This window comes from Phyllobates terribilis, unplaced genomic scaffold (assembly GCF_046119375.1).
Source record: "Phyllobates terribilis strain yellow unplaced genomic scaffold, ASM4611937v1 Scaffold_4__5_contigs__length_816908805, whole genome shotgun sequence".
NCBI lineage: Eukaryota > Metazoa > Chordata > Amphibia > Anura > Dendrobatidae > Phyllobates > Phyllobates terribilis.
Genome location: NW_027362764.1, coordinates 222,105,163 through 222,132,776, shown reverse-complemented (window position 1 = coordinate 222,132,776; position 27,614 = coordinate 222,105,163). Strand labels below are relative to the sequence as shown.

The following is a 27,614-nucleotide window of genomic DNA, read 5'->3' as shown; positions in this document are numbered from 1 at the left end:
CAAAAACAAACCATGAAGCAATTAGTACATCAGTTACCGGGAGCACATTTACTATAGGGATCTGAATATGAACTATGTGTAGTGGCAAAAATAGGCAAAGATACTAGCCACTGTTCCAATACTTCTATCAAGGACGCTGGTTAATCATACAATAGGCAATTCAAAGCTTTTCTGCCAGAAAGTCACCAATCTTGATGAATCGATGTTTAACCTATACTTGCCTCCCATTGTATTGTCCAGTACTTTAGATTATCCCCCCAAAGTATCACCCCGGGGGCCCCTAAGGATTTTTGTAATTAGCTTATGTTGCAGATACTGCCTGTGAGCGGCGCTATCACTGGCCGCTCAGAGGCATCACGTGACCCCCGGCTGCTCTGACATCCGCTGACGTCACGACAAGTTCCGGCCGCAGCCGGGGGTCTTTGTCTTCTGCGTTCCACAGTGGCTGCTGGGTTGTGGGTGGGGTAACCCCCCGAGTTACATCCGGAATCCACCGCACGCTCTGCCTCTCCCCATTGGGAAAACAATGCAGACGAGCTGAAGGCTGCTATGAAAGCAACCTGGGCTTCCATAACACCTCAGCAGTGCTACAGGCTGATCGCCTCCATGCCACGCCACATTGATGCAGTAATTGATGCAAAAGGAGCCCCGACCAAGTATTGAGTGCATTTACTGAACATACATTTCAGTAGGCCAACATTTCAGATTTTAAAAACATTTTTCAAGCTGTTATAACGTATTCTAATTTACTGAGATAATGACTTTTGTGTTTTCATTGGCTGTAAGCCATAATCATCAACATTAACAGAAATAAACACTTGAAATAGATCACTTTGTTTGTAATGACTCTATATATAATATTTGAGTTTAACTTTTTGAATTGAAGAACTGAAATAAATTAACTTTTTGATGATATTCTAATTTAGTGAGATGCACCTGTATATATTGGCATGCTCAGGAGAAAATGCACAACAAATTTTGGGGTTTATTTTTTCCTGTTAACTTTGCGAAAATAAAAAAATTGGGGACTAAAATAACATTTTTGTGAAAAAAATTAAATGTTCATTTTTTTTCTTCCACATTCCAAAAATTCCTGTGAAGCATGTAAAGGGTTAATAAACTTCTTGAATGTGGTTTTGAGCACCTTGAGGGGTGCAGTTTTTAGAATGGTGTCACTTCTGGGTATTTTCTGTCATATAGACCCATCAAAGTCACTTCAAATGTGATGTAGTCCCTAAAAAAAGGGTTTTGTAAATTTTGTTGGAAAAATGAAAAAATCGTTGGGCAACTTTTAAACCTTATAACTCTAAGCAAAATCTCTCTCTAGCAAAATTGTGCTGATGTAAAGTAGACATGTGAGAAATGTTATTTATTAACTATTTTGTGTGACATATCTCTCTGATTTAATGTCATGAAAATTAAAATTTTGAAAATTGCAAAATTTAAATTTTCGCTAAATTTCTGATTTTTTCAAAAATAAATGTATGTCATATCGAACAACTTTTACCACTATTATGAAATACAATAAGTCACCAAAAAACAATGTCAGAATCAGTGGGATCCGTTGAAGTGTTCCAGAGTTATTACCTCATAAATTGACAGTGGTCAGAATTGTAAAAATTGGCCTGGTCATTAACGTGCAAACTGCCTTGGGGGGTAAAGGGGTTAAAAAAGAAAAAGAAGGTTATGGAATAGCTGACAAACCTAGAAATGGACGAGCACAGAAAACTTCCTCCAGAGTTGATCACATTATTAAGAAAAAGTCAGTATCTGATGTCCATAAAAGTGCTGTACAGATTTCTCACGGATTGAACAAAGAATATGGGGTCAAAGTGAGTCGCCAAACTGTGGTGCGACGGCTAAGAGCAGTAGAGTTGAATGCACGAGTTCCAGTCAAGAAGCCTTTCATCTCTGCAGAGAATCGGAAGGTCCAACTTGAGTTTACCAAAAAACACTGGCAATGGAAAGAGACAGATTGGTCTAAGGCAGAGGTCCCCAACCTTTTTTGCACCAGGGACCGGCTTTAAGCAAGACCAGTTTTCCATGGCCCGGTGGGGGTGGGGGCGGGGCTTTGGTCATATGGGGGTGGGGTTATGGAGGGGTGGAGCTGTATGGGGAGGATGCTGGCGGGACCTCGGTGTACAGCGCTGCTAAGTAGCAGCATTGTACATTGAGCGTCAGTGTATACAGCGCTGCTGCTTAGCAGCGCTACACACTGAACACCGGTACCGGGAGCCGCGTCACTGAAGCCAGTCTGCTGCCCCAGCACGCCCCACATAACATGTTCTGCCGGGGGCGTGTCAGTGAGGAGAGCCTGCCGCCCCACCCCGTCAGGAACACACCATGCTGTGCAGGAGGGCCGCGTCACTAAGACCCGCCCCGTGACGTACAACAGGTACCATGCTGTGCTGTGGAGGGCTGCGTCACTAAGACCCGCCCGACGCCCCACCCCGTCCTGCATAATGTTCTCTGCCGGGAGCTGCGAGCTGTCACGGCTATGGCAGAAAACATTATAAATCCACACAGAGCGAGCTCTGACCAGGCGCAGGGCCGCGGAGCTAGCTGTCAGCGGCGCCGCGGACCGGCTGAAAAACCCCAACGGCCCGGTCCTGGTCCGCGGACCGGCGGTTGGGGACCTCTGGTCTAAGGTGTTGTGGTCAGATGAATCCAAGTTCAATCTGTTTGGTAATGATGGCAAGCACTATATACACCGCCCAACTGGAAAACGTAATGATGTAAGGTACCAAACACCTACAGTGAAACATGGTGGTGGCAAGGTCATGGTTTGGGGCTGCTTTTCTGCATCTGACATCTGCATAGAATTGATGGAAATATGAATGCTACCATGTACAAGGATACTGGAGAATGTAATGCTGCCACATGGTAAAACCAAAGTAGGCAGGGGATGAAAATTCAGCAAGACAATGATCCTAAGCACACATCCAATTTCTTTAGCAAAGAAAAAAATGTTCGCCTGTTGCAATGGCCAAGCCAATCACCTGATTTATACCCTATAGAGCACCTTTGAGATGAGTTACGGCGACGAGTTGGGGCCTGTACCCATAGTAATAAAGATGAATTGTTTGCAGATTTGCAAAAGGAATAGCGCAAGATCCCTCAAGATGTCTTGAATACCCTAGTGGCTTCAATGCCCCGACGGTGCGGTGCAGTAATTAAAGCAAGAGGTTATGCTACAAATTACTAAGTTATGGCATTGTAAACAATGAATTACTCTCTATGTTGTGATCAATAAATAGTATATGTAAAACGTTTGCCAGTCAGGTTTCTTTTAACCACTTCGCGCCAGAGCCTGTTTTTGCCTTCGTGACCAGGCCAATTTTTTCAATTCCGACCACTGTCACTTTATGAAGTAATTACTATGGAACGCTTCAACGGATTCCCCTGATTCTGAGAATGTTTTTTCGTGACATATTGTACTTCATGATAGTGGCAAAATTTCTTCGATATCACTTGCATTTATTTGTGAAAAAATCAGAAATTTGGCAAAAATTTTGCAATTTTCAAACTTTGAATTTTCATGCCCTTAAATCAGAGAGATATGTCACACAAAATAGTTAATAAATAACATTTCCCACATGTCTACTTTACATCAGCACAATTTTGGAACCAAAATTTTTTTTTGTTAGAAAGCTATAAGGGTTAAAAGTTGACCAGCGATTTCTCATTTTTCCAACAAAATTTACAAAAACATTTTTTTAGGGACCACATCTTATTTGAAGTGACTTTGAGGGGCCTTTATGACAGAAAATACCCAAAAGTGACACCATTCTAAAAACTGCACCCCTCAAGGTGCTCAAAACCACATTCAAGAAGTTTATTAACCCTTCAGGTGTTTCACGGGAATTTTTGGAATGTGGAAGAAAACAATGAACATTTAACTTTTTTTCACAAAAATGTTACTTTAGACCCAATTTTTTTTATTTTCACAAGGGTAACAGGAAAAAATGGAATACACAATTTGTAGTGCAATTTCTCATGAGCGCGCTGATACCCCATATGTGAGGGAAAACCACTGTTTGGGCGCACTGCAGGGTTCGGAAGGGAAGGAGCGCCATTAGACTTTTTGAATGTAAAATTTGTTTGAATAATTAGCAGACGCCATGTTGAGTTTGGAGAGCCCCTGATGTGCCTAAACAGTGGAAACCGCCCACAAGTGACACCATTTTGGAAACTAGACCCCTTAGGGAACTTATCTAGATGTGTGGTGAGCACCTTGAACCCCAAGGTGCTTCACAGAAGTTTATAATATTGAGCTGTAAAAAGGAGATTTTTGTGTACTCACCGTAAAATCTTTCTCTTAGCCTCTAATTGGGGGACACAGGACCTTGGGTGTTATGCTGCTGTCCACTAGGAGGCGACACTATGCTTATCTGAAAAAGATTAAGCGTGGCTCCTCCTCCGCAGTATACACTCCCGGACGGCATCAGCCTACTCCAGTTTTGTGCAAAAGCAGTGGGAGGAATGTAACATAGATAACATAACCATGCCTATAAGAAGGCAACTATGTAAGAAATCAAAGGAAAACCAATATGAGAACTCAACTTAACGGCCCGGAACGGGCAACAGGGTGGGTGCTGTGTCCCCCAATTAGAGGCTAAGAGAAAGAGATTTTACGGTGAGTACCCAAAAATCTCCTTTACTCTGTCGCCTCATTGGGGGACACAGGACGTCCCAAAGCAGTCCCTGGGTGGGAAGCAATGGACGAATATTGTGTAGACTGGTCCCTACAATTGGGGCACCGCCGCCTGCAGAACACGTCTGCCCAGGCACGCATCTGCTGAGGACTGCGTATGAACGTTGTAGTGTTTTGTAAACGTGTGTAGGCTGGTCCAGGTGGCTGCCTTACACACTTGTTGTGCCGAAGCCTGGTGCCGAAGGGCCCAGGAGGCCCCTACCGCACGTGTAGAATGTGCCGTAATACCTGCTGGAATAGGCGAGTTTTTGAGGCGGTAGGCCTGTTGTATGGTGGATTAGATTCACCTGGCAAGGGTAGCCTTAGAAGCTGACAGACCCTTGCGGCCACCTTCCAGAAGGAGGAAAAGAGAATCAGAATTCCGGAAAGGCGCAGTCCTAGACACATAGATACGCAGTGCCCTGACAAGGTCAAGCACATGCAAAGCCTTTTCCACTATGAACCGGAACCGGACAGAGGGACGGTAGTGAAATTTCTTTATTGAGATGAAAGCTGGACACAACCTTAGGGAGGAAGGATGGAACCGTGTGGAGGACTACCTTGTCCTGGAAAAAAAAATCAGGAAGGGCTGTCTGCAGGAGAGTGCAGTGAGTTCAGACACTCTGCGTAGCGAGGTGATTGCCACGAGGAAAACCACTTTCTGGGATAGAAGACGGAGTGGGACTTCCCTAAGGGGTTCAAAGGGTGTATCCTGTAATGCTGTCAGCACCAGGTTGAGGTCCCACGCTTCTAGAGGTCGTCTGTAGGGGGGAACCAATCGGGAAACCCCCTGGAGAAATGTTCTTACTTGCGGTTTATGAGCAATGCACTTTTGAAAAAGCACTGAAAGAGCTGACACCTGGCTCTTAAGGGAGGCCAGGGAAAGTCTGGATTCTAGACCCGATTGGAGAAACCCGAGTACCCTGGGTAGGGAATAAGGGAGTGGGGTCTGGTTACGAGATTCGCACCAGGTAAAGAAGGCTTTCCAGGCACGGTAGTAAATCTTGGCAGAGGTTGGTTTTCGTGCTCTGATCATGGTTTTAATGACATCTGGCGAAAAACCTGCCTGGGTTAGAACCCAGGTCTCAATGGCCACGCCGTCAAATTGAGGGCTTCTAAGTTCTGGTGGTAGAACGGGCCTTGTGACAGAAGATCCGGGCGGTCGGGAAGACGCCAGGGAACGTCTGCTGTGAGTCGTACGATGTCGGCGTACCATGTACGCCTGGGCCAGTCCGGTGGATTAGGATGGTTGGAACTCCCTCCTGTTTGATCTTTCTCACCACTCTGGAAATCAGGGGGAGAGGTGGAAAAATGTACAGGAGCTGGAACTGGGTCCAGTCCTGAACCAGGGCGTCCGCCGCTAGCGCTCTCGGGTCGCGTGTTCTGGCCATGAAGTTGGAGACTTTGGCATTGAGGTGAGACGCCATTAGGTCCACGTCCGGAGTGCCCCAACGATGGCAGATCTGTTGGAAGATTTCGGGATGGAGAGCCCACTCTCCCGAGTCAATTCTTTGTCGGCTGAGGAAGTCTGCTTTCCAGTTGTCTACACCCGGAATGTGGACCGCAGAGATAATGGAGCTCGTTTTCTCCGCCCAGTGAAGGATGCGTGTCACCTCTCGCATCGCTCTGGCACTGCGGGTTCCCCTTTGGTGATTGACATATGCCACGGCCGTGGCATTGTCCGATTGATGTGAGAGGCTGCCAGTAAGTGATGGAAGGCTCTCAACGCCAGGAGGATGGCACGAATCTCCAGGATGTTGATGGGCAAGGTTGCTTCCGCTGGGGACCACTTGCCCTGTGCTCTGTGGTGTAGGTGTACTGCACCCCAACCCGTCAGGCTTGCGTCGGTGGTCAGGACCTTCCATTGACCTGGGAGAAAAGATTTCCCTTTTGTTAGAGAGGTCCAGTTGAGCCACCAGTGAAGAGACTTCCTGGTTGACGACATCAGCTGGAACTTCTTGTCGAGAGAAGAAGGGTTCCTGTCCCATGACTTGAGAATGTCTAGTTGGAGAGGTCTGAGGTGAAGCTGGGCAAATGGAACCGCTTCTATTGCCGCCACCATCCTGCCAAGGACTCTCATGGCAAACCAGAGAGATCGAGGGGGTTTGCTGAGAAGAGTACAAACTCCTAGACGGAGAGGCAGTGCCTTGTCTTTGGGGAGAAGCACTAGGCCCTTGGAGGTATTGAATAGCATTCCCAAGAATGTCAGAGACTGGTTTGGGGTTGGTGATGACTTTTGTAGGTTGACTAACCAACCTAGGCGACTCAGGGTGTCGATTGTGATTGAGACGTTGAGCTCGCAGTCCTTGAAGGTAGAAGCCTTGACGAGAAGATCATCCGGGTATGGAAAGACTACTATGCCTCTGGAGTGTAGGACGTGCATGGTGGCTGCCATGACTTTGGTAAACACTCTGGGAGCCGTGGAGAGTCCGAACGGGAGAGCCACGAACTGGTAATGGTCCTGGTCGATTGCGAACCTGAGAAATCTCTGATGGGCAGGTGCAATCGGTATATGTAAGTATGCATCTTGTATGTCTATGGAGGCGAGATATTCTCCTTTTTCCATGGATGCAATGATTGACCGGAGGGACTCCATACAGAAGTGACATACTCGTACATATTTGTTGAGTTGTTTTAGGTCTAGTATGGGCCGTACCCCTCCTCCTTTCTTGGGGACTATGAAAAGATTGGAGCAGAACCCTTGGTAGCGCTCGGCTGCGGGGACAGGTATTATGACTTGTGCTTGAAGAAGCGATGAGACCGCTTGGTGGAAGGCGCAAGCTTTTACTGGCGGTTTTGGGGAAAGAGATATAAGGAGTCTGTTTGGTGGGTTGGAAATGAACTCTATTTTGTATCCTGAAGACACTAGTTCCCTGACCCACCTGTCTTCTGTAATAGGAAGCCAGACTTGATGAAAGAGTAAAAGTCGGCCGCCTACAGGTGGGGGTGTCTTCCTGAGTCCGTGAGTCATGATGAGGAGAAATTCTTAGATTTTTCTCCTTTTGATTTTGAGTGGCCAGCCTCTGACTGCCAGGATTTGTCCGACTTTTGTGTCGGCCTCGAGTCTTCCCTGCGTGTGAAGTGGCTGTTATTTTGTGGTGGCTGTGAAACGGACCAGCCGGAAGAGTTCCGAAAGGATCGGAAGCGAGCTTGGTTACGCTTGTTATAATTGCGCTTGGGTTTTAGTTGGGGAAGAGAGGTACTCTTACCCCCGGTGGCATTGGATATCATCGCGTCCAAGCTTTCACCGAAAAGTCGACTGCTGAGGTATGGAAGGTGCGTGAGGGACTTCTTTGAGGCTGCGTTCGCTTTCCATTCACGCAGCCAAAGGATACGCCGAATTGTGATGGCGTGTGATATTGCCCCCGCTGCACCCCTTGCAGAATCCAGAGCTGCATGAAGCATGTAATCTGCCACAACTGCTATCTGAACTGCTTGGTCCGACAGTTCAGGGGCAGAAGCTTGGAGGCCAGTTTGTAGATTTTTTGCCCAAGCCAGTATGGCCTTGGCTGCCCAGACTGAAGCGAACGCAGGGGCTAGGGAGGCCCCTGTGGTTTCGCAAATTGAGCGAGCCATACTTTCTACCTGCCGGTCTGCTGCATCCCTAAGGGTTGAGCTATCTGGCAGTGAAAGAAGTGTCTGTGCTGCCAGCCTGGCGACTGGGGTGTCCACTGCTGGTGGGTCTGTCCATTCTTTGGTGGTTTCCTTTGGAAATGGGTAACGGGCCTCCAGAAACTTGCGATTGGTAAGCTTCTTGTGAGGCTGTGAGAATTGTTTTGTGAGGATAGATTTAAATTCTGGATGATCCAAGAAAACCTTAGGTGGTTTCAGAGCTCCTTCAAATGAAATCTTATTTTGTGGTGCGTCCTGGATCGGATCAGAGATGTCCAGCACCCGATGTATGGACGAGATTATGTCCTCAACTAGCGCTGCATTGCTAGGTGGGATTGGAGTTAGGGATCCGTCAGTTTCCTTGTCTGAGTCAGAATCGCGGATGCCTTCTGACTGCTGTGTATCACTAAGGTGTCTCCTAGGTGACCCAGAATGGGGGATTTCTCTGGACGGGGATTGGTGCGGAGAAATATAATGTCTGTCCCTGGTAGGGGACTGTGTAGATGACCAGGGACTACGGCGTCTCTCCCTAGACAGGGATGACCGTGTGCTATGGGATGACGCAGATGAGCGTGACCTGTGGGTGCGCTTGCGTCCTGACCTTGACATGGATGTGTCTGGGTCAGTATGTGACTGAGTCCGGCTTTCCCTTTGTTGGGTAGCATTCATAGCCGAGGTATGGCTTTGCAGAGCCTGAAGCAATTTGGAGGTCATGTTATCTATGGACTGTGTCTTAGATTGCGACATTTGAGTGACCCATTCCGGCGTAGCATTAGACACTGAAGGGTTGGTAGGGGCTACTTGGGACTCTGGCACAGTAGTCCGAGTACAATCCTTGCAATGCGGATATGTGCTGCCGCTGGGAAGAGCATTACTGCAGGCTGTACAGAAAGCGTAAAAGCAGTCTTGCCTGGTTTTCTTAGACTTTGAGCCCGGCATAGTGCACCTGGAGTGGCTATGCAAGGTGGATACAGAGTAATAAAATTCACAGCTGAGGTAACTCAGACTGTGAACTTACCCCACCAATGTGCCCCTGTGAACAGCACTGAAGGTGCCTGGTCCTGTGCCTCCCCGGAGACTTGGCTGGCCTGTGAATGTCCTGCAGCTTATGATGGCCGCCGTAGCTCTTCTCCTGCTTGCAGAGATGAAGGAGAAGGGGGGGCGGAACACTGTAAGGGCGGCAGTTGCTATGGAGATGCGCGCCCTGCAGCCTAGATCCGCCCAGTGTCTGACACCGCAGTGAGTCAAAATCATCATCCGGGTGGCGGGCCGGAAAATGGGCGGTGGCTTCGGCTAGGCCGAAGACGCGGTGTAAATTTATTTTCTATGCCCAAAAGGTCTCCAGGCCAGCGCGGTAGTCCGGGGTGGGGGTCGGATCAGAACCGGACCCCCCCAGATTTAAAGGCAGAATGGCGGTGGGGGCATAAGTGGGAGGGGGCTCTGAAAAGATGAAAAGCTGCCGCAGGTACAGAGCCTGTGAAGGCCTGTGCCTGTGTGTGTCATGGCTGCCTGCACTCCCCCCGGCTCCTACAGGGTCCCGCAGTCAAGCTGGGGTTCCTGTATTGCTGCTGGTCCTTGGCTGCGGTGTGCTGGCTGGTAAGAGCTGCAGTTGCTACTGTCCATGCCCTACCTGATGGTGTCTCAACCTAATACCCCCAGGGGAGGGATTAGGGAGGGTGCTGCTGTCACCGTCAGAGGGCTTTTTTCCTCGCCTCAACTTCAACCCAAGACCGGAGGAATTGGAGAAGGAGGGGGGGGGGTCTCAACTTCAAGCCTGAACCCGAGAGGCCGGAAAAGGAGCAACATGGGGAATATGCCATCTCGACTTCAACTGTGCACCCCTAGAAGGGGGCAGAGGAAGGAGCCATGTCGGGAATCTAAGAGACCCTCTTTTCTTCATCTGTAATCCCGTGCTGAAGCGAGGGACGAGTGAAGGTCTGAGGTGTGCCTCCTATGCGACACTAAGCAAAAACTGGAGTAGGCTGATGCCGTCCGGGAGTGTATACTGCGGAGGAGGAGCCACACTTAATCTTTTTCAGATAAGCATAGTGTCGCCTCCTAGTGGACAGCAGCATAACACCCAAGGTCCTGTGTCCCCCAATGAGGCGACAGAGTAATAAAATGTTCACATTTTTCCCACAAAAACGTTTTTCATCCCTTAATTTTGCATTATCATAAGGGTAATAGGATAAATTGCACCATGAAATTTGTTGTTCAATTTCTCCTGAACACGCTGATACCCCATATGTGGAGGTAAACCACTGTTTGGGCGCACGGCAGGGTTTGAAAGGGAAGGAGCTCCATTTGACTTTTTGAATGTAAAATTTTTTGAATAATTAGCATATGCCATGTCGCATTTGGGGAGCCCCTAATGTGCCTAAACAGTGGAAACCCCCCACAAGTGCCACCATTTTGGAAACTAGACCCCTTAGGGAACTTATCTAGATGTGTGGTGAGCACCTTGCACCCCCAGGTGCTTCACAGAAGTTTATAATATTGAGCCGTAAAAATAAAATTTTCACATTTTTCCCACAAAAAATGTTGTTCATTCCAAAATTTTGCATTATCATAAGGGTAACAGGAGAAATTGTACCATGAAATTTGTTGTGCAATTTCTCCTGAGTACGCCGATACCCCATATGTGGGGGAAAACAACTGCTTTGGTGTACGGCAGGGTTCGGAAGAGAAAGGAGCGCTATGTTGGCTGGGATAGGCAGCGGACACCATGTCACATTTGAAGAGTCGCTGACATGCCGAAACAGCAGAAACCCCCACAAGTGACCCCATTTTGTAAACTACACCTCTCAAGGAATTCATCTAGGGAAGTAGTGAGTATTTTTTAATTTTTAAATTTATACCATTGGGCAGTGAAAAAAACAATTATATTTTTACGACAAAAAAATGTTTTACCCTCAGATTTTACATTTTCACACAGGGCAATGGGTAAAAATGGTGCCAAAATGTGTCACACAATTTCTTCTAAAAGTGGCAATACCCCATATGTGGCTGTATCGTACCGCTCAGCCATACGGCGAGATCTGGGAGGGATGGAGCGCTATTTGACAATTGGAGAACAAATTATTGTAGAATAGGCATTTGGATTTGGGAGCACAAAATTTTCTGAATTTCTTTTGGGGGGCAAGGGCCATTTCGCTTTTTCAGAGCCCTTCTGCTACCAGTAACTTGGAATATTTTTAACAGATGACGGACCTGAGTGGGGACTAGTTTTTTTGAGGACTGAGTTGAAGCTTTTATTGGGAACATTTTACGTAAGATTTATCCGGAGCTCTAGGCTGAGCACTTACATCGGGGTTTCCATCTAAATTTCCAAGTGATGTAATTCAGATGAAACTCCTGCGGGATCCATTCACTGTAATGAGGCAGCAGAGATACTCTGGACTCCGTCTGGCCTCTGTTTAGAGGTGTCCTTTTTTTCAGAAGTGTACAAAACTGTGGCCAACCGCACTTTTATGCACGCCTAAAAAAACTGACACTGTGGGATCACAGGCCAGACGGCATCCACAGTGCCTATATCGGCCTCATTACAAGGAATCTTCCGTCATGGGTTCCGTCTGAACGTATTTCAGATATTTACACGGAAACTCTGGTGTAAGTGCTCAGCGCAGAGCGCAGGATAAATGTGAGCAGAGCCTTACTGCAATCTTTGGGAGACATAATAAACAAATCTGTAGCAGGTGAAGAATTGGTTTTATTTATTTTTTACGCCGCTCCTCGTGCTTTATAAGTGAAGAGATTACTTTATTCTTCGGGTCGGTGCGATTACAGAGATACCAGATTTATATCGGGTTTTTATGACTGACAGCTGTCATACACAAAGACGCTTTTTTTTGCAAAATCTAGTTTTTGCATTGCCATATTTTGAGAGCTATCATTTTTCCATATTTCGGCCGACAGTCATGTGACGGCTTGTTTTTTGGGGGACGAGTTGACATTTTTATTGGTACCATTTTTGGGTACGTGACATTTTTTGATCGCTTTCTATTCCGTTTTTTGGGAGGTAAAATTAACAAAAACCAACAATTCAGGAATTGTTTTTTGAGGTTTTTTTATTCGGTTCTGCATGTGGTAAAAGTGATAAGGCAGCATTATTCTTCGGGTCAGTACGTTTACAGCGATACTACACTTACTGTATATTTTTTTATGTTTTGGCACTTTTACACAATAAAACAATTTTAGAGAAAAAATATTTTTTTTGCATCGCTTTATTCTGAGCGCTATAACTTTTTTATTTTTCGGCTGATGGAGCTGTATGGTGGCTTTTTTTTTTTTGCGGAACAAGATGACGTTTTCAGCGGTATCATTTTTATTTCCATTTTGCTTTTTGATCGCATTTTTTTCCACTTTTTGTTAGGCGATATGATGAAAAAGCATCGTTTTTTGCACCGTTTTTTATTTATTTTTATTACGGTGTGCACAGAAGGAGTTAATTAGTGTGACAGTTTTATAGATCGGGTTCTTTCGGACGCGGCGATACCAAATGTGTGTACTTTTTTTGTTTTTGCATAAATATACGGATTTATTGGTTTAATATTTTATTTATTAATTTTTATTTATTTTGTGATTTTTTTTTAACAGTTTGAAAACATTTTTTTGACTTTTTTTCACATTTTTACTTAGTCCCTGTATGGGACATTAATTTTTATTTTTCTAATCACTGATGTCATGCAATGTAATAGACATGTATAACATTGCATGACATCTTTTCTGACTGTTTCACAGTCAGTGTCTCCTGTTGGACTCAGCTGCAGGGCTGAGCTCAGCAGGACACCATATATGGCAGATCTGGAGAAGGTCATGTGACCTCCAGCTGCCATAACAACAGAAGGTCCTGGAAGATATCAGGGGGCCATCTGAGAGGTAAGTTGACGACCCCCTCTCCTCTCACTATCTTCTATATGCCGCGATCACTATAGATCGCGGCATATAGAAGATAGCAAAGGGTTAACATCATTGGGACCTGATCCAATCAGGTCCCGATGATCTCCCCTATCAGAGCTATCGCTCTGCACCAGAACCGCAGCGCTTGCAGGACCCTGGGGGTCCTGAGCGCTGCGGGACCACCCACCGTTTTTAAACGTCGGCGCTGCACAGAGCCCAGGCAGCGCCGACATTTATGTACAGTGGGCGGTCCTGAACCGGTTAATTAAATGACCATACCTATATTCAAAAGCATTATGGTTAAAATTATGGTCTTGCATGATGACAACTTCATGCACTTTCAATTCATAACCAGAAAAATAGAATCACAACAAGAGAGAAGTAATCACACTTTTAAAAAAATGCAAAACTTTTGGTCTCCACTGCATATGTGTATGTATACGTATATACATACACATCTATACATACACATATATTGTATATACAGAAACACATTAATATAGATATATATTTACATTTTTCATATTTATTTATTCTTCTCATTAGGTGCCAGAATTTCTTTTACATCTGACCTGAATGGTAAGGTTTCTTGCTAGCCTTTAATGCTGGGACTTGTTCACTGTATTTAGAGGGGAACGTATTAAGAATAAACAAGACTGTATAAGACACAGACCTTTGCTCCTCCAGACTGTAGAAGACGTTTAAATCCAGCTTCTTTTGCTTGATCAACATTTAATATAACTCTCCATCCACTGAAAGCTCCCTGAAAAGGGTTAAACACAATCTTAATAGAATTACAACTGTTCTTATATAACATTATTATTATTATACTGTAATTCATTAGGAGAACCTTGAGAGCTCCGCTAACACTCAATAAGGTCTTCAATGATCTCATTGGAAAAGATGGGCTGAGATTTCTCAGGAAGTTGAAGTTCAGAGTGATTAACCTTTTTACAAAGATACTGCACAAGAAACCATTTTTCTGCTTGGCTGCCGCACGTCATGTCCTCAGAATTACCAACCCTTATCCTGGGAGACTTCCAACATTCCCATAAACAGCCCCACCTCCCCATCTGCATCCCACCCTTGATCTGGTCTTTGTCCGGCTCTGTTCAATCTCCTACCTAGATAACTCACCTCTACCCCTCTCTGACCACAACATTCACTTCTTCATGCTCACAAATCCTCACCCACCAAGCACACTCCTACCTACCACACATTCAGAAATCTACAAGCTATTAACCCTCATACACTTACAGACTCCCTTCACTCTTCACTATCCCCAGTCTCCTCTTTCTCCTGTCCTAATCTGGCTGTATATCACTACAACAACACTCTCAGAAGCTCTCTGGACCAAGTAGCACCCCTCACCCGCAGAACCTCCAAACACAGAGTAAAACAGCCCTGGCTCACACCGCAAACTCGATTTCTCCAGCGATGCTCTAGCAGTGCTGAATGCCTATGGAAGAAAACTCACACACAAGAAAACTTAATCCACTATAAATTTATGTTAAGAACCTAGAACTCTGCCCTTCAACTTGATAAAACAGAGCCATTTCACAACCCTGATCTCCTAACTAACCAACAACCCAAAAAAACTGACACCTTTCACTCCTTCCTCAGTCCTAAAACGCAAGCCCCTATTATGGACATTTATGCTGATGATCTGGTATCCTACTTTACAGAGAAAATAGAAAATATCAGTCAGGAAATCAGCTCCCAGCCACTAAGAGCCATGACTCCCATCCCTCCCCACATCTCCTCTGGCTCACTCTCCACATTTGACAAAGTTACAGAAGAAGTAGTCTCCAGGCTCCTCTCTTCTTCTCGTCCTACTACATGCACTACTGACCCCATTCCCTCACACCTACTCCTGTCTCTCTCTCCAGTCGTCACTATTCCCCTAACTAAAATCTTCAATCTCTCCCTCTCTTCTGGTATCTTCACCTCCTCCTTCAAACACTCTATTATTACTCCATTATTTTAAAAAACCCTCGCTCTTGACCCATCCTGCACAAATAACTACAGACTAGTCTCCAATCTCCCCTTCATCTCTGAACTCTTGGAGCGCCTGGTCTACTCCCACCTTACCCGTTACCTCTCCACTCATTCTCTTCTAGATCCATCACAGTCTGGCTTTCGCCCCCTACATTCTACAGACACTACACTCTAAGTGACCAATGACCTTTTGACAGCAAAATGTAATGGTGACTACTCTCTGCTCATTCTTCTTGACCTCTCTGCAGCTTTCGACACTGTTGACCACCATCTCCTGTTCTCTATGTTCCACTCAATTGGCATAAAGGACACTGCTCTTTTCTGGTTCTCCTCCTATCTTTCTGACAGCTCCTTCAGTGTATCGTTTGCTGGCTCCACTTCTTCCCCTCTCCTCTCGCTATTGGGGTCCCTCAGGGGTCAGTCCTCGGCGCTCTTCTCTTCTCTCTCTACACGGCCCCAATTGGCAGACAATCTGCAAATTTGGCTTTCAGTACCATCTTTATGCTGATGACACACAACTATACGCTTCATCCCCTGACCTTACCCCCGCTGTACTACAAAACACCAGTGACTGTCTACAGTTTCCAACATCATGTCCGCTCTCTATCTGAAACTTAACCTTTCCAAAACTGAACTACTTCTGCTCCCGTAGTCTACTTAAAATCTACTTAAACCTGACATCTCCCTCTCAGTGTGTGGCACCACAATAACGCCGAGCCAGCAGGCTCGCTGTGTGTTTTGTTTGACACCAATCTTTCCTTCACCTCCAATGTACAATCTCTTGCCCACTCTTGTCACTTGCACCTGAAGAAAGTCTCTAGAATCCGCCCCTTTCTCACAATGGAAACAAAAACCCTCAATGTTGCCCTGATCAACTCCCACCTTGAATACTGTAATTTTCTATTAATTGGCCTCTCCCTAACTCGACTTTACCCTCTCCAGTCAATGCAGCAGCCAGGGTCATCTATCTGGCTAATCGTTACTCAGACTCTTCCGCTCTGTGCCAGTCATTGCACTGGCAGCCCATACATTACAGGATCCAATTTAAATTGCATGTTCTCACCTACAAAGCTCTTCACAGTATGGCACCCCCCTACATCTCCTCCCTCATTTCTGTTTATTGGCCTACCCGTTTCTCTACGCTCCGCAAGTGACTTTCGACTAACACCCGCACTAATCAGTACCTCCTACTCTCAGCTCCAAGACTTCTCCTGAGTTGCACCTATTCTTTGGAATGCTTTACCCCAAGAAATTAGGACAAACCACAACTTACACAGTTTTAGGCGCTCCCTAAAAACACATCTGTTTAGGACGGCCTATCACGTTCCCTAATCGATGTTCTTTTTATATATATAGCCCGTTCACTATTTCTCTTAACATATTTCTCCATAAAACTCCAGCGCACACAAAAGTACATTGGCTGGTACTAGCTCATGAAACCTTTATGCATCCCCCATTTCCTCAAGATGGCTTGAGGAAAATGTTCATTTGTTCAAAATCTTAAATCTCCCGAGAGTTCTTCACAGATTGCTTTGAAATTTTGATACAACGTTGCATTCGAATACACGCATGTTTTTATGTACCTACTATGTTTTTATATACCAGCTGTTGGACGTAAAAGCAACAGCGAGAGGGGGGTGTTACGAGCTCAGTCCCAGGCATTCTCCCCACCCCTTAGTGACATCTCATTCATAAAACCTTCCCCCTCTCCTTCATTTGCCCCAACCGCTGCCTGTGCTCTGCTCCTTTCATGTCCCCCGTGGGGTTGGGGGAGGGGAATGACGTGACCGTCTGTTCGAGGCGGAGAGACGCTGCTGCTCATCACCACCACCGCCTGAGAGGCAGCCGCCTCTGCTCTCAGTCACCGCTGCTGCGGCTTCTTCTTATCCGGCAGGTGAGTCTCATTTCCGACTGCGGAACAACAAGGGAGGGGGGGGTGGGTGGAGGGAAGGAAAGAGGGAGACTGCACGGAGAGGCGCAGGCCGCCGCCGCCTCCATTCTGGGCGCTGAGCTGGGCCCGAGCCTCGCAGTAGTGGGCGGATAGCGAGCGAGTGCAAATTCCACTGCACCACTGGCGCTGTGATCTGGTCGGTACCAGCCCGTGACATATCAAGTGGATCACCCCCTCCTCCTCTGCCGCCTGCCTTCATTTCTGCACCCCATCCTGTCACATTCGCTCTGTACTAGGGAATTGCGTAACTAGCAATCCCCGACATGACAGGCTCCATTGTGACACCTGACTGTCAAAATTTAAAAGGAATCGGTGAAGAACTTCCGGAGGTCTAAGATTTTGAAATTTGCAATCAAAATCAACAAAGCTCAGGGCCAATCTTTAGAACTGTGCAGTTTAAATCTAGACACGGATAGCTTCTCACATGGACAATTATATGTTGCGTGTTCTATAGGCGGCAAACCAGACAGACAATCTCTATATCTACACAGACAATGGAACAACAAAAAATATTGTATACCCACAAGCATTGTGAAATTAAACATTTTAGAAATGTGCGCTCTCTCTTTTCCATTTAACCACACTGAGCCACAGCAACGCGCGGCCAGGTACAGCTAGTGTAAATAAGCCACTGTACTTTGTGTCACCCCCACCTCATTATAGATTGTAAGCTCTTACGAGCAGGGTCGTCAGTATTTTTGCTTTAATTATTGTATTATCTTTAACTATGTTACTTATGACTGTTGTATATGAACCTCTGAATTGTAAAGTGCTGCGGAATATGTTGGCGCTATATTAATAAAGATTATCATATTAAAGGAAGAGAGAGTGGTAGAGTTCCATATGCGTCTTATATATGTGCTAATGATGCTGGAGCTCTAACTATTGCCACATTTTAGTTCACCATTCACAGAATGTGGATAAACTCGCCTCTGCACTGTTAAGATCTTGCTTTATCCTCTGCAGCTTCCTCCTCCACCTCATCGCTGCCTCAGCCAGCATACGTTGCTGGGGATTAATGCCGCTAACCGCATTCAATACGGCTGTGCTTCCCCATTCATAATCATCTTCCTGTGAGAACAAACATTCATTCACAAAATCACCAAAAATGGAAGAAAAGATGGATATTGCATATTAGGGTTAAAACAGAACACAACAATTTCTGTGAGCACAGCACGCAAAAAGCAGTAAACCTTTGCAAGTGTATTACACTTAAATCGGCTTGTCCCACATGCTCGGTAGCATAAAACACTTCCTTCCCAACTGGACCCACAGAGTAAATACTGAAGAAAACTGGATCAGTGATAAAAAAAAAAAAAGTCATCCATTTTACGGACATGTAAATACTTGCATATTTATGTAATGGAGCAGTAGGTTAACTCATTTTAATGTAGAACTGCTTATAAAAGATTTGTGTGTGTACACAGTGCTATTGTACACGTTATGCTGCCCCCTGCTGTTCTTTTCATTCTCTCTCAGAAGGACAGCCTGATATGTTCAGTACTGATGGTCACTCATGCTCAGCCTCACTGACCGAATCCTTATGTACACGGGCAGCAGCACGATTCCTGCTATTATGCAGGCATTAGGGGTGTCTAGAAGCCTTAAAAGGGTTGTTCGGGCTCAATGTGACTATAGACTTCTGAATCCTCACAGTGCGCATTGTGCATGCTGTCAGGATTCTCTGGTGCCGGGAGCGGGCGGGCGTGCGACTGCAAGTATGCGATTGGCATATATGAGGTCATGTGCCAACTAGATGTGCCAGGTCTCGCTTGCATACTTGTGGTCACATGACCGCCTGCCCCTGGAAAATCCTGACAGCGTGCACTGTAAGGACTCACAAATCAGCAGTGTCAGAGTGATCGCAGACTTGAGCCCCAAGCCTCGACAATGTTTTTTAAAAATATTTTATTCCCTCTCAAAACATCCTCTAAAATAACTCTTAGGTGTGCTATAACAAGTATGTAACAGCAATCTAACCCACATGCAGAAACTAGGAATATATCATCTTGAAGCAGGTCTTACAGAAGTGGTGACTAATCCTTTATGTGCATTGTGCATGTTGTTTCCACTTTACATTAGTATTACCTTAACAAAACGCTTTGCTGCTCGACAGGCCTCCAGGTAAGATCGATGAAGGACCCATTTCCCTGCTGCCATTGAAGCAAGATACTTCTCATTACGGAGCGGATGTCCAACAACAATGTGGGTACAGCTTGGGTCAAAACACTGTTTGTCTATCACTATTCCACCTGCAAGCAAGCAAACCAGGTTAAAATGCTGACACATGCATTTTCACATGCTGTAGAGCAGGGGTCCCCAACCTGTAGCTCGGGAGCCACATGTGGCTCACGGTCCCATGAACTGTGGCTCGCGGCTGTCTGCATTAGCTCCAGGTGTAGCAAACAGGTATGAAGAACACATCTTAAAATGGTGAATTTTGTGAGTAGTCCTGCACAGAAGAGCAGATCTGGATGCACATATACTGCTCTTGAGGGTTGAGAGAGAATTTAAGTATGTGATACAACCTCTCAGAGGAGGTGCTTGAAGCTGGATGCGACAGTGTGTTGGGAGAATACTGAATGGAGATATTGTGGGAATCCCTGGATCTTGGTATACTGATTTGGGGTGATTTCTGTGGAAAATCTTTGGTTATCATTATACCCATAATGGGGGCTGTGGTTGCCACTACTGGGAGGGGATAGGAGGAAGGAGCTGGATGCGGCTCGTGACCCCTTCAGAGATGAATGTAGTTCTCAAGGTCAGAAAGGTTGGGGACCACTGCTGGAGAGACAAATGGGTGAGACGTTCTTTATTTTTTTTGCTAATTATTAGGATTTTATTAAGCCATCATTTAGATTATCTGAGCCACAAGTCATGCCATGCAGTAAAAATAAGGTAAAATATATAGTGGAAGAGATTTACCGAGCTCCTCTATAAGGAGGGAGTAATCAATTCTTTCCTGTGGATTTAAGGAAGAAAGCTGGAATCGACGTTCCTTATCTTTATCATCCATCACTGCGTTTTCATTCTGTAATGTTTAGTCCAGAAAGTTAATAATTTTATTACAACGAAAACACCTGGCATGGATTACAATTTACGTTACTTAGTGTGCCAGCATTGAAAAGATCCAATCTAATTACTGTATTTACCATGAATGGATATGAATTACCAAATTTTGAAGTCATAATTCAAGTTAGGTTGGTTTTAAGACATAATTACTTAAACTGTTTTCCATCAAACCACATAACTAGTACAGCCGGGTATATGGTTACGTAACATTTACTTCAATCCTGTATCCAATGCACTCCGTTCCTACCAACAAAATGGTCAGACTAGAAGCAGACAATAATTGTGGAGTAGACTGAACAAAGTTAAGAGAATCTGTGCAAAGACTGATAGAAGCAGCATGCCAGAGAGAAGCCAAACTGACCGTTTCCTTTGGCTGTGGAGCCACCATGGGCTTGGCTAGTGGGAATGCAATGCTGGGAGCCTGTGGAGTGGAGATTAGCTGATCTTTAGCTGGAGACTGGAGATCTTTTCCTTTGCCAAGTTCTTCCCGAGCTGCGGTGTCATCCATTTCGCAGGCTTCTGTAACACAAGATTAACATTTAAGTGCCATTTTTTATTTCATTGACAATTCGTTGGAAACAAAAGACTTGTGTCTATGCTAGTCGTCTGGAGTAACTGGAGTAAATGAAAACAAATGCAGTTCTCAAAGCAAACCAGACATTTTAAAAAGTAAATATGACTAAAAATCAATAATAATAATAAAAAATAACAATAATATTATACATGCACTACAAGCCATGCAGGCACAGATATTGTCTTACCCATTGCAGCCAAGTCTGTGTCGGTTAAGGAATCCTGGGCTTGACCATCATTTTGGGTTTTCCCATCAGGCTGAGGTGGAGGTTCCATATACTGGGAAGGACTATTGGGCCACTGCATGTTGCTGGCTAGTTTGGCTCTCTCCTCTCTTGCTGTGGGGTCATCCCAAATAATTTGCTCATTTTGAGATGGCTCTGTATTGAGATCGGCTGTGGGCTGGCGAGAATTTCTAAAAAACACGGTAGAACAACTGTTGTAGAGACCAAAACAGCAAATATATATTCTAAAAAGTAATGACTTAAACATTAAATAATATCATACATTGTTAGGTGTGAATAAATTAAATCATTACAGAAGGAAATATAATACAACAGACAAACATTTTCATAGTATTTACTTGGATAATAAGCAAACTAAAGAAATCTCTTCTTGCAATACCTTCTTGCTTCCAGCACCCGAATACGGCCATTTCTAGTAGAACGAACTCCTTCAGGAGTGCAAGGAGAGTTATCAAACCCTGCCCTGCTTAATGACGTCCTCTGTCCTTGTGCCTTCACCATGGATGTTGCAGACATTAGCTCTTGGAGCTGTCGCTGGAAATTCTCCCTCATCTCTAGTGTCTGAGTAAGTGCTGATTACATGAATAAAACACATAAAATGAACACCACATTCCTGAATAATTACGCATGTCATTTGTGTTATGTTCTGACACAGGCAACTCAATCTATTTCTTACCCCAATTTTTCAGTTAAAGAAACCATCAACAAGCGTATCTGACCCATCCAAGGGCAGCATAAATTAGGGTACAGAGAACCTGACTCCAAACTGTGCCACTGACTGAGTGCTTTTCTGTACTTTTAATAAAACACTGCTGCAGCTCTGACAATCCTCTCAATGCTGCTGCCAGTCCTCTGCAGCAGCGCCGGTAGTCCTCTCAATGATGAACTCCAGCAGTGTAGATCTCAATATTCATGAGCTTGGGCTATCCCTGCCCCCACCAGAGAATAGTGCTTTCTGTCTCTGTACATTGCAAGCAGAAAGCCAATCAATCAAATCTGGGGCCGGGGTTTGCTAGAACTCATCATTGAGAGGAGTAGCAGAAATTTGACAGACAAATTAGTAATTTTACCAACAATACAGCAAAAAGTCCAGTACATGATCTAACGCTGGAATCAGGGTCCCTGCCACCATTTTATGCTGCCCTCAGATTTAGAAGCATTAACCTGGTGGCAGATTACCTTTAAAGGAAACTTGTCATCATGATTTTGCTAAGTAAACTACAAACATTGTCAGGTGGGCACTGCTGCACTGATTAAAACGATAGCTGGGTTGAAGAAATCCACCTTGTGGTTCTTGTTTAATCTGTGTTTGTAGTTTGGAGTTAATGTGATGCTCGTGCTCCTGGGCAGTTTTTTTTTGGTGCTCTGGCCTCATGGTCATCATTGTGGGCTTAAATGACAGGTCACTGAACCTTCAGTGACCTGCCTCCTATTTTAAATACTGCGCCTGCGCATTTAATATTGTGGTTTTTGGATCTACCCCAAAATGGTATCAATAAAAACGTCAGCCCGGCACGCAAAAAATAAGCCCTCACCCGGCCCCAGATCCCGAAAAATGGAGACGCTACGGGTCTCGGAAAATGGCGCCAAAAAAGAACCTATACATGTTTGGTGTCTACGAACTCGTAATGACCTGGAGAATAATAATGGTAGGTCAGTTTTAGCATTCAGCGAATGTGGTAAAAAAAAACAACAACAAAAAAAAAAAACAAACTGTGGAATTGCATTTTTTTGCAATTTCACCGCACTTGTAATTTTTTACCCGTTTTCCAGTACACAATATGGTAAAACCAGTTTAAAAGTACAACTCGCCCCGCAAAAAATAAGCCCTCACATGGCCATATTGAACGAAAAATAAAAGTTCTGGCTCTGGAAAGAAGGGGAGAAAAAAATGAAGACGCAAAAACGGAAAAATGCTCTGGTCATTAAGGGGTTAAAGGCCCCTGGCAAGCCATGTGTCGGCTTAGTAAACAATGTACAGTGGCTGTCAACACGTCCAAAGATGGCGTCAATTACAGGATTTACTTACATGACCATGATTCCAGGCGTTTCCTTTTATGCACCGGCACAGAATAATGCTTGAACATGTTCAGCTCATGTGCAAATACAAGCAGCAGACAGCAGAGTCTCCTACACTTGTTCAGTGCCAAAGCAAAAAAAACAAAGCAGAGGAAAAAGTTGTCATATTGAGAAATCAAGAGACCAACACCATCTCCAATCCTATAAACGCAGACATCTCCAACATCCATTATTTACATCTGACCTATGGGCAGCCGGGGACTTTTAACTGAGGATCTGGAATAAGGAAAGAGGTTGGGAAGGTTTCCTAAGTGCTATGTGTCAAATACACATTGTAAACATGCATATATATTTTCACCTCCTTTTCCTTCACTCTGAGCACCTCCAGCTTTACTTGTCCTTACAAGTGAATTTTCAGCTATTTGATCATCTTCATCTGTTAGTTGCTTTTTCTGACAAAAAATATACAAGTTAGAGAATGTATCCTAAATGCAAATGATAGCCTGATAGAGATGTACTTAAGGCAAAAGACTAGAACTAGTCCTAGTGATGGTAACGTACTGTTAATTTTGTTTGATTGATCGTAGTCCTTTTCATAAATAGAAGTTAATAAATTAGTGAATAGGTACCTAGAAATGCCAGTAAAATGTAAAAGGTTGGTTTAGACCAACAATCCAGACTTTTTCAGTGGTGCCCAGTCTTTGCAGAAAGAATAGCCGACTTTCCCTTTAGTGTCAATGCCTGCTTGGTTTCTGTATCTCCCTTTCACTATATTGGAGACAAACTACACACAAGCAGCATCCGAGACACCTTGTGCTGATACCAATTACAGATTATAACTAAGATAATCATAAAACTTGTTTACAAAACTATCACAGAGGGTTGAAAGGTAAAAAAAAAAATAGCAGGGGTTATTTTGTTACAGATCATATCATACCTCATCATGTTTGGAGATTGTTGTAGAAATGTTACTGCTATTATGTGCTCCATCTTGTACAGCACTGATGTCAAGGCTCATTTTTGGATTGTATGTATAGGGATAAAGAGACTCGGGGACTTTCCTTTGCTCTTCTGCGCACTTTTTAGCCAAAAGACAAAATGAGACATTAAAATGTGAAGTACACACGCAAAAAAAATAATGTATACAATTGAATTAAATACAAAACTAAGGTATGTGCATTTTCTACAGGAACCACAGATATCGGAAGCATAGCTGTAACACAAACCTAGAACTCCCAAAACCATAATTGACTTAAAGGGGTGTTCTCAAGTTCTAAAATTGCTTCAGTTAGTATGAATATAAGGTTTTCAATTGACTTGGCTTTTTCTATCTGCTGTTAATACCTGCAACGACAGCATTTATTTTTTATAGTGTAGAGTACAGCTCATTTCTGTGGAGTTTGGCTCCAAGATTCTGGGTGAGCATGGACAGGAGTTACATTCCACTAGAGGGGTTAGCTCCTAACATACCAGACACATCTCTCCAGCCCATTGATTTCTATACAGCAATTCAATGCTCACCTTCCTCCCCCTCATCTTCTGAAGAGATGCAGTTATAAATCACCATCCAGGCAGCTTTGGCAGCAGGTCTCCTAATCACGGCTCGCCTCTCTGCTCTCACTGTCCGGAGCGGTCTGCTTGCTCAAATGCCGTTGTATCCATGTGTAAATATAGTGATCATAATGCATACACCAGAACAAACCACTGATAGCCTAATGTGTTATAGCAGAACTTGTGCTGAGCTTTATAATTCTACTAATACTACAGAATGCTTGAGAATAGCCCTTTAAAAAGATTTGGAACTTTGCTTAATTTTAAGATATCTAGTGTATTATAATTACTATTACTACCTGGTGAAATGATGAAGTATAATACACTAACTTTAAATGTTGTAGATGCTTACAAATAAAATAAAAACAAAAAAAGATACATACACACAATAGCCAATATTCGGAAACTATGTGAATGCCCGTCCTTTCTTTTATGGATCTGAATTCCCGGTTGGTGTCATTCTGCTTTCCTTGATAAATGAAGTGAGTTACACTTTCATCAAAGCACCACCTATAAAATAAACAACCCAGAAGGAATGAGCAATACAAACTGTCGCAAACATGTCTGTTATGCTGCTTTTTTACCTCTCTTGTCCTGAACAATTTAGTGCTCCTGATGGCATAAATTACCTGTATTCGGCTCCAAGTGTTGCAGCTATACCATTAAGTTCCCCTTGTCTCTTGCTGAGCTTCTTGCTCACACATATTACCACATCATTAAGTATTTTGGGTTCTTGATCTACCTGTAAAGAAAATATAAGTTAGAAAATAAGGAGTCCGTGTAAGGAATCATAATACAGCTTCGGACTTATGGCTTAAGGAAGCCTGCGTTATGAGGCTAGTGACAGGCGAGAATATGGCACACACACAATGCTTAATGCTATTGGCACTCAGGTATTTAGCATCTGTACTATACTTCTAATATTGCTGCGCTGTTATGTTACACTTTTAGTTAATGTGATTGATAGTGTATGAAGGTTGTGGGCGTGATTGCAGATGTGTACTTCCTGTACTTTTGTGTGTTACTTTAATCTGATGGCTCTACTGAATTGATTTCACCCATGTAACCTGTAATACTGTATTTAATATTATACATATATACCTAATTTAGAATGCTTTACAAAACAGAAGTTTTAATTGCATTTTGTTAATTGATAAAAATAAGCTAAGTGAATGAACAAAATAGAAATCAAAATTTAGTCTGACTTCCCTTTACCTTCAAAACAGCAGCAATTGTTCTAGGTACACACGCACGCAGTTTTTAAAAGGAACTCAGCAGGAAGCAGGGCTGTGGAGTCGGAGAGTGGGTATAAAATGGACAGACTCAGACTCCTAAAATATATAATAAATTGGGTACAGTAGTTCAATGCAGTTTGTGGGGAATAGTTTTTTCATAAGAATTTGGGAAAGTTATGAAATGTCCTATAAATGTCTGTCCTATTCCTGATCGTAGAGTCTAGACTTTTAGCTGAGATGAATCTGTGCTACAGTAAATTTATCACTTAAACATGAGCCATGTATGAGTGAGTCGGAGTCATGGAAATTGAGGAGTCTGAGTAGGAGGTTTCGCTTACCGACTCCACAGCCCTGGCAGGAAGGTTGCACAAACATCTAGAACTAACCACAGATATTCTGTGACTGTAGACTTGCACAAATCCTTATGTCTTTTCATGTAATCCCAGACAGACATGATGTGCAGATCAGTGGCTCTTTGGGGGTCATATCACTTCCAGAACTATTTGTTCTTTATAATGAAGATATTTCTTAATGACAATGGCCGTATGTTTGAGATCACTGTGCTGCTACAATAGACCATATTTTGCGGATTATAAGACGCACCCCAAATTTTGGGGAGGAGAATAGGAAAAAATGTTTTATTTATTTATTTTTTTTTTTTTCCATAAACCGGTGCGCATGCTCAGATTAGGATCTCGGCTCCCGAGATCTCAATTGCGCATGTGCAGTCTCCGCCGGCCATGTTCCCGGAGACCACCGCATAGGAAAGTATTGAAGGTGTGGGGCTCTGGCTTTTACAAAATGTCGGCGCAGCCGCCGCACCACCGAACACCTACAACAAGCAAGGGGCCCGCAGCATGGGGCGTTCAGCCATCTTCCGACTCCTGCCTCTGCCGGAAGGCAGAAGCTTCCGGCGATCTCCCGGCAGCAGCAACCCTGGGACCCCGCTCCACCAACGCCGGGAAGCGCGTCCAGATTATACAGTTCGTATTATAAGATGCACACCCCATTTCCCCCCCAAATTTTTTGGGAAAAAAGTGCGTCTTATAATACAAAAAACGCGGTACATTTGGATCCAAATCTGATGGGCAATGTTGAGGACTACAGACCCAGTAGTCGGGCAAGGAAACTTAATGCAGCAAATGAAAGACGTTGTGCTTACTTCCCTTTCAAATCAGATGATGTCCAGCAGTGTCATCAGCTCTGAACTGGAAGCAACTAGCGGGACCCAGCAACACCAATCTAATGTTCAGAAAAGTTTGGCCAAAAATGGCCTTGGTGGAAGAATTGTGGCCAAAAAGCCATACCTTGATATGGACACAAGGTGTTCTGGACTGAGGAGTCAACATTTTAAGTATTTGGCTGCAACAGAAGGCAGTTTGTTCACTAAACAGCTGGTGAGTAGTACAATAATGAGTGTTTGCAGGCAACAATGAAGCATAGTGGAGGATCATTGCAAGTTTGGAGCAGCATTTTAGCACATAGAGGTGGATACTCTGGGAAATAGAGCACAACTGCCCAAAACAGCAACCAGGGAAGAACTGTCTCCCAATGAAGGCTATGACAAAGATTTTACGGTGAATACTAAAAATCTTCTCTCAGACACTTCACTTGGGCACAAAGGAAGCATAGGACATCCTAAAGCAGGAGAAATCAAAGAGAAAAAGAAAAGTCCTCAAAATTATAAGATTAAGTAGGAAACAACTGCTGACTGCAGCACCTTTCTACCACACTGGCTTTGGCAGATGCAATAGGCTTCACCCTGC

At 44.3% G+C, this 27,614-nt stretch overlaps 1 protein-coding gene across 1 annotated transcript in view; it reads right to left on the bottom strand.

The window, feature by feature from the left end:
* Nucleotides 1–27,614, bottom strand: part of TOPBP1 (DNA topoisomerase II binding protein 1) — a 95,492-nt gene that overhangs the window by 11,104 nt on the left and 56,774 nt on the right. The window contains exons 16-26 of the mRNA XM_073678096.1: nt 25,243–25,355; nt 24,997–25,123; nt 24,000–24,140; nt 23,421–23,514; nt 21,423–21,615; nt 20,987–21,213; nt 20,587–20,744; nt 20,079–20,184; nt 19,242–19,405; nt 18,084–18,224; nt 13,878–13,967 (exon numbers count right to left, since the gene is read on the bottom strand). Of these exons, the coding sequence (XP_073534197.1) occupies nt 13,878–13,967; nt 18,084–18,224; nt 19,242–19,405; nt 20,079–20,184; nt 20,587–20,744; nt 20,987–21,213; nt 21,423–21,615; nt 23,421–23,514; nt 24,000–24,140; nt 24,997–25,123; nt 25,243–25,355 (1,554 nt within the window). The remainder of the gene's footprint in view (nt 1–13,877; nt 13,968–18,083; nt 18,225–19,241; nt 19,406–20,078; nt 20,185–20,586; nt 20,745–20,986; nt 21,214–21,422; nt 21,616–23,420; nt 23,515–23,999; nt 24,141–24,996; nt 25,124–25,242; nt 25,356–27,614) is intronic.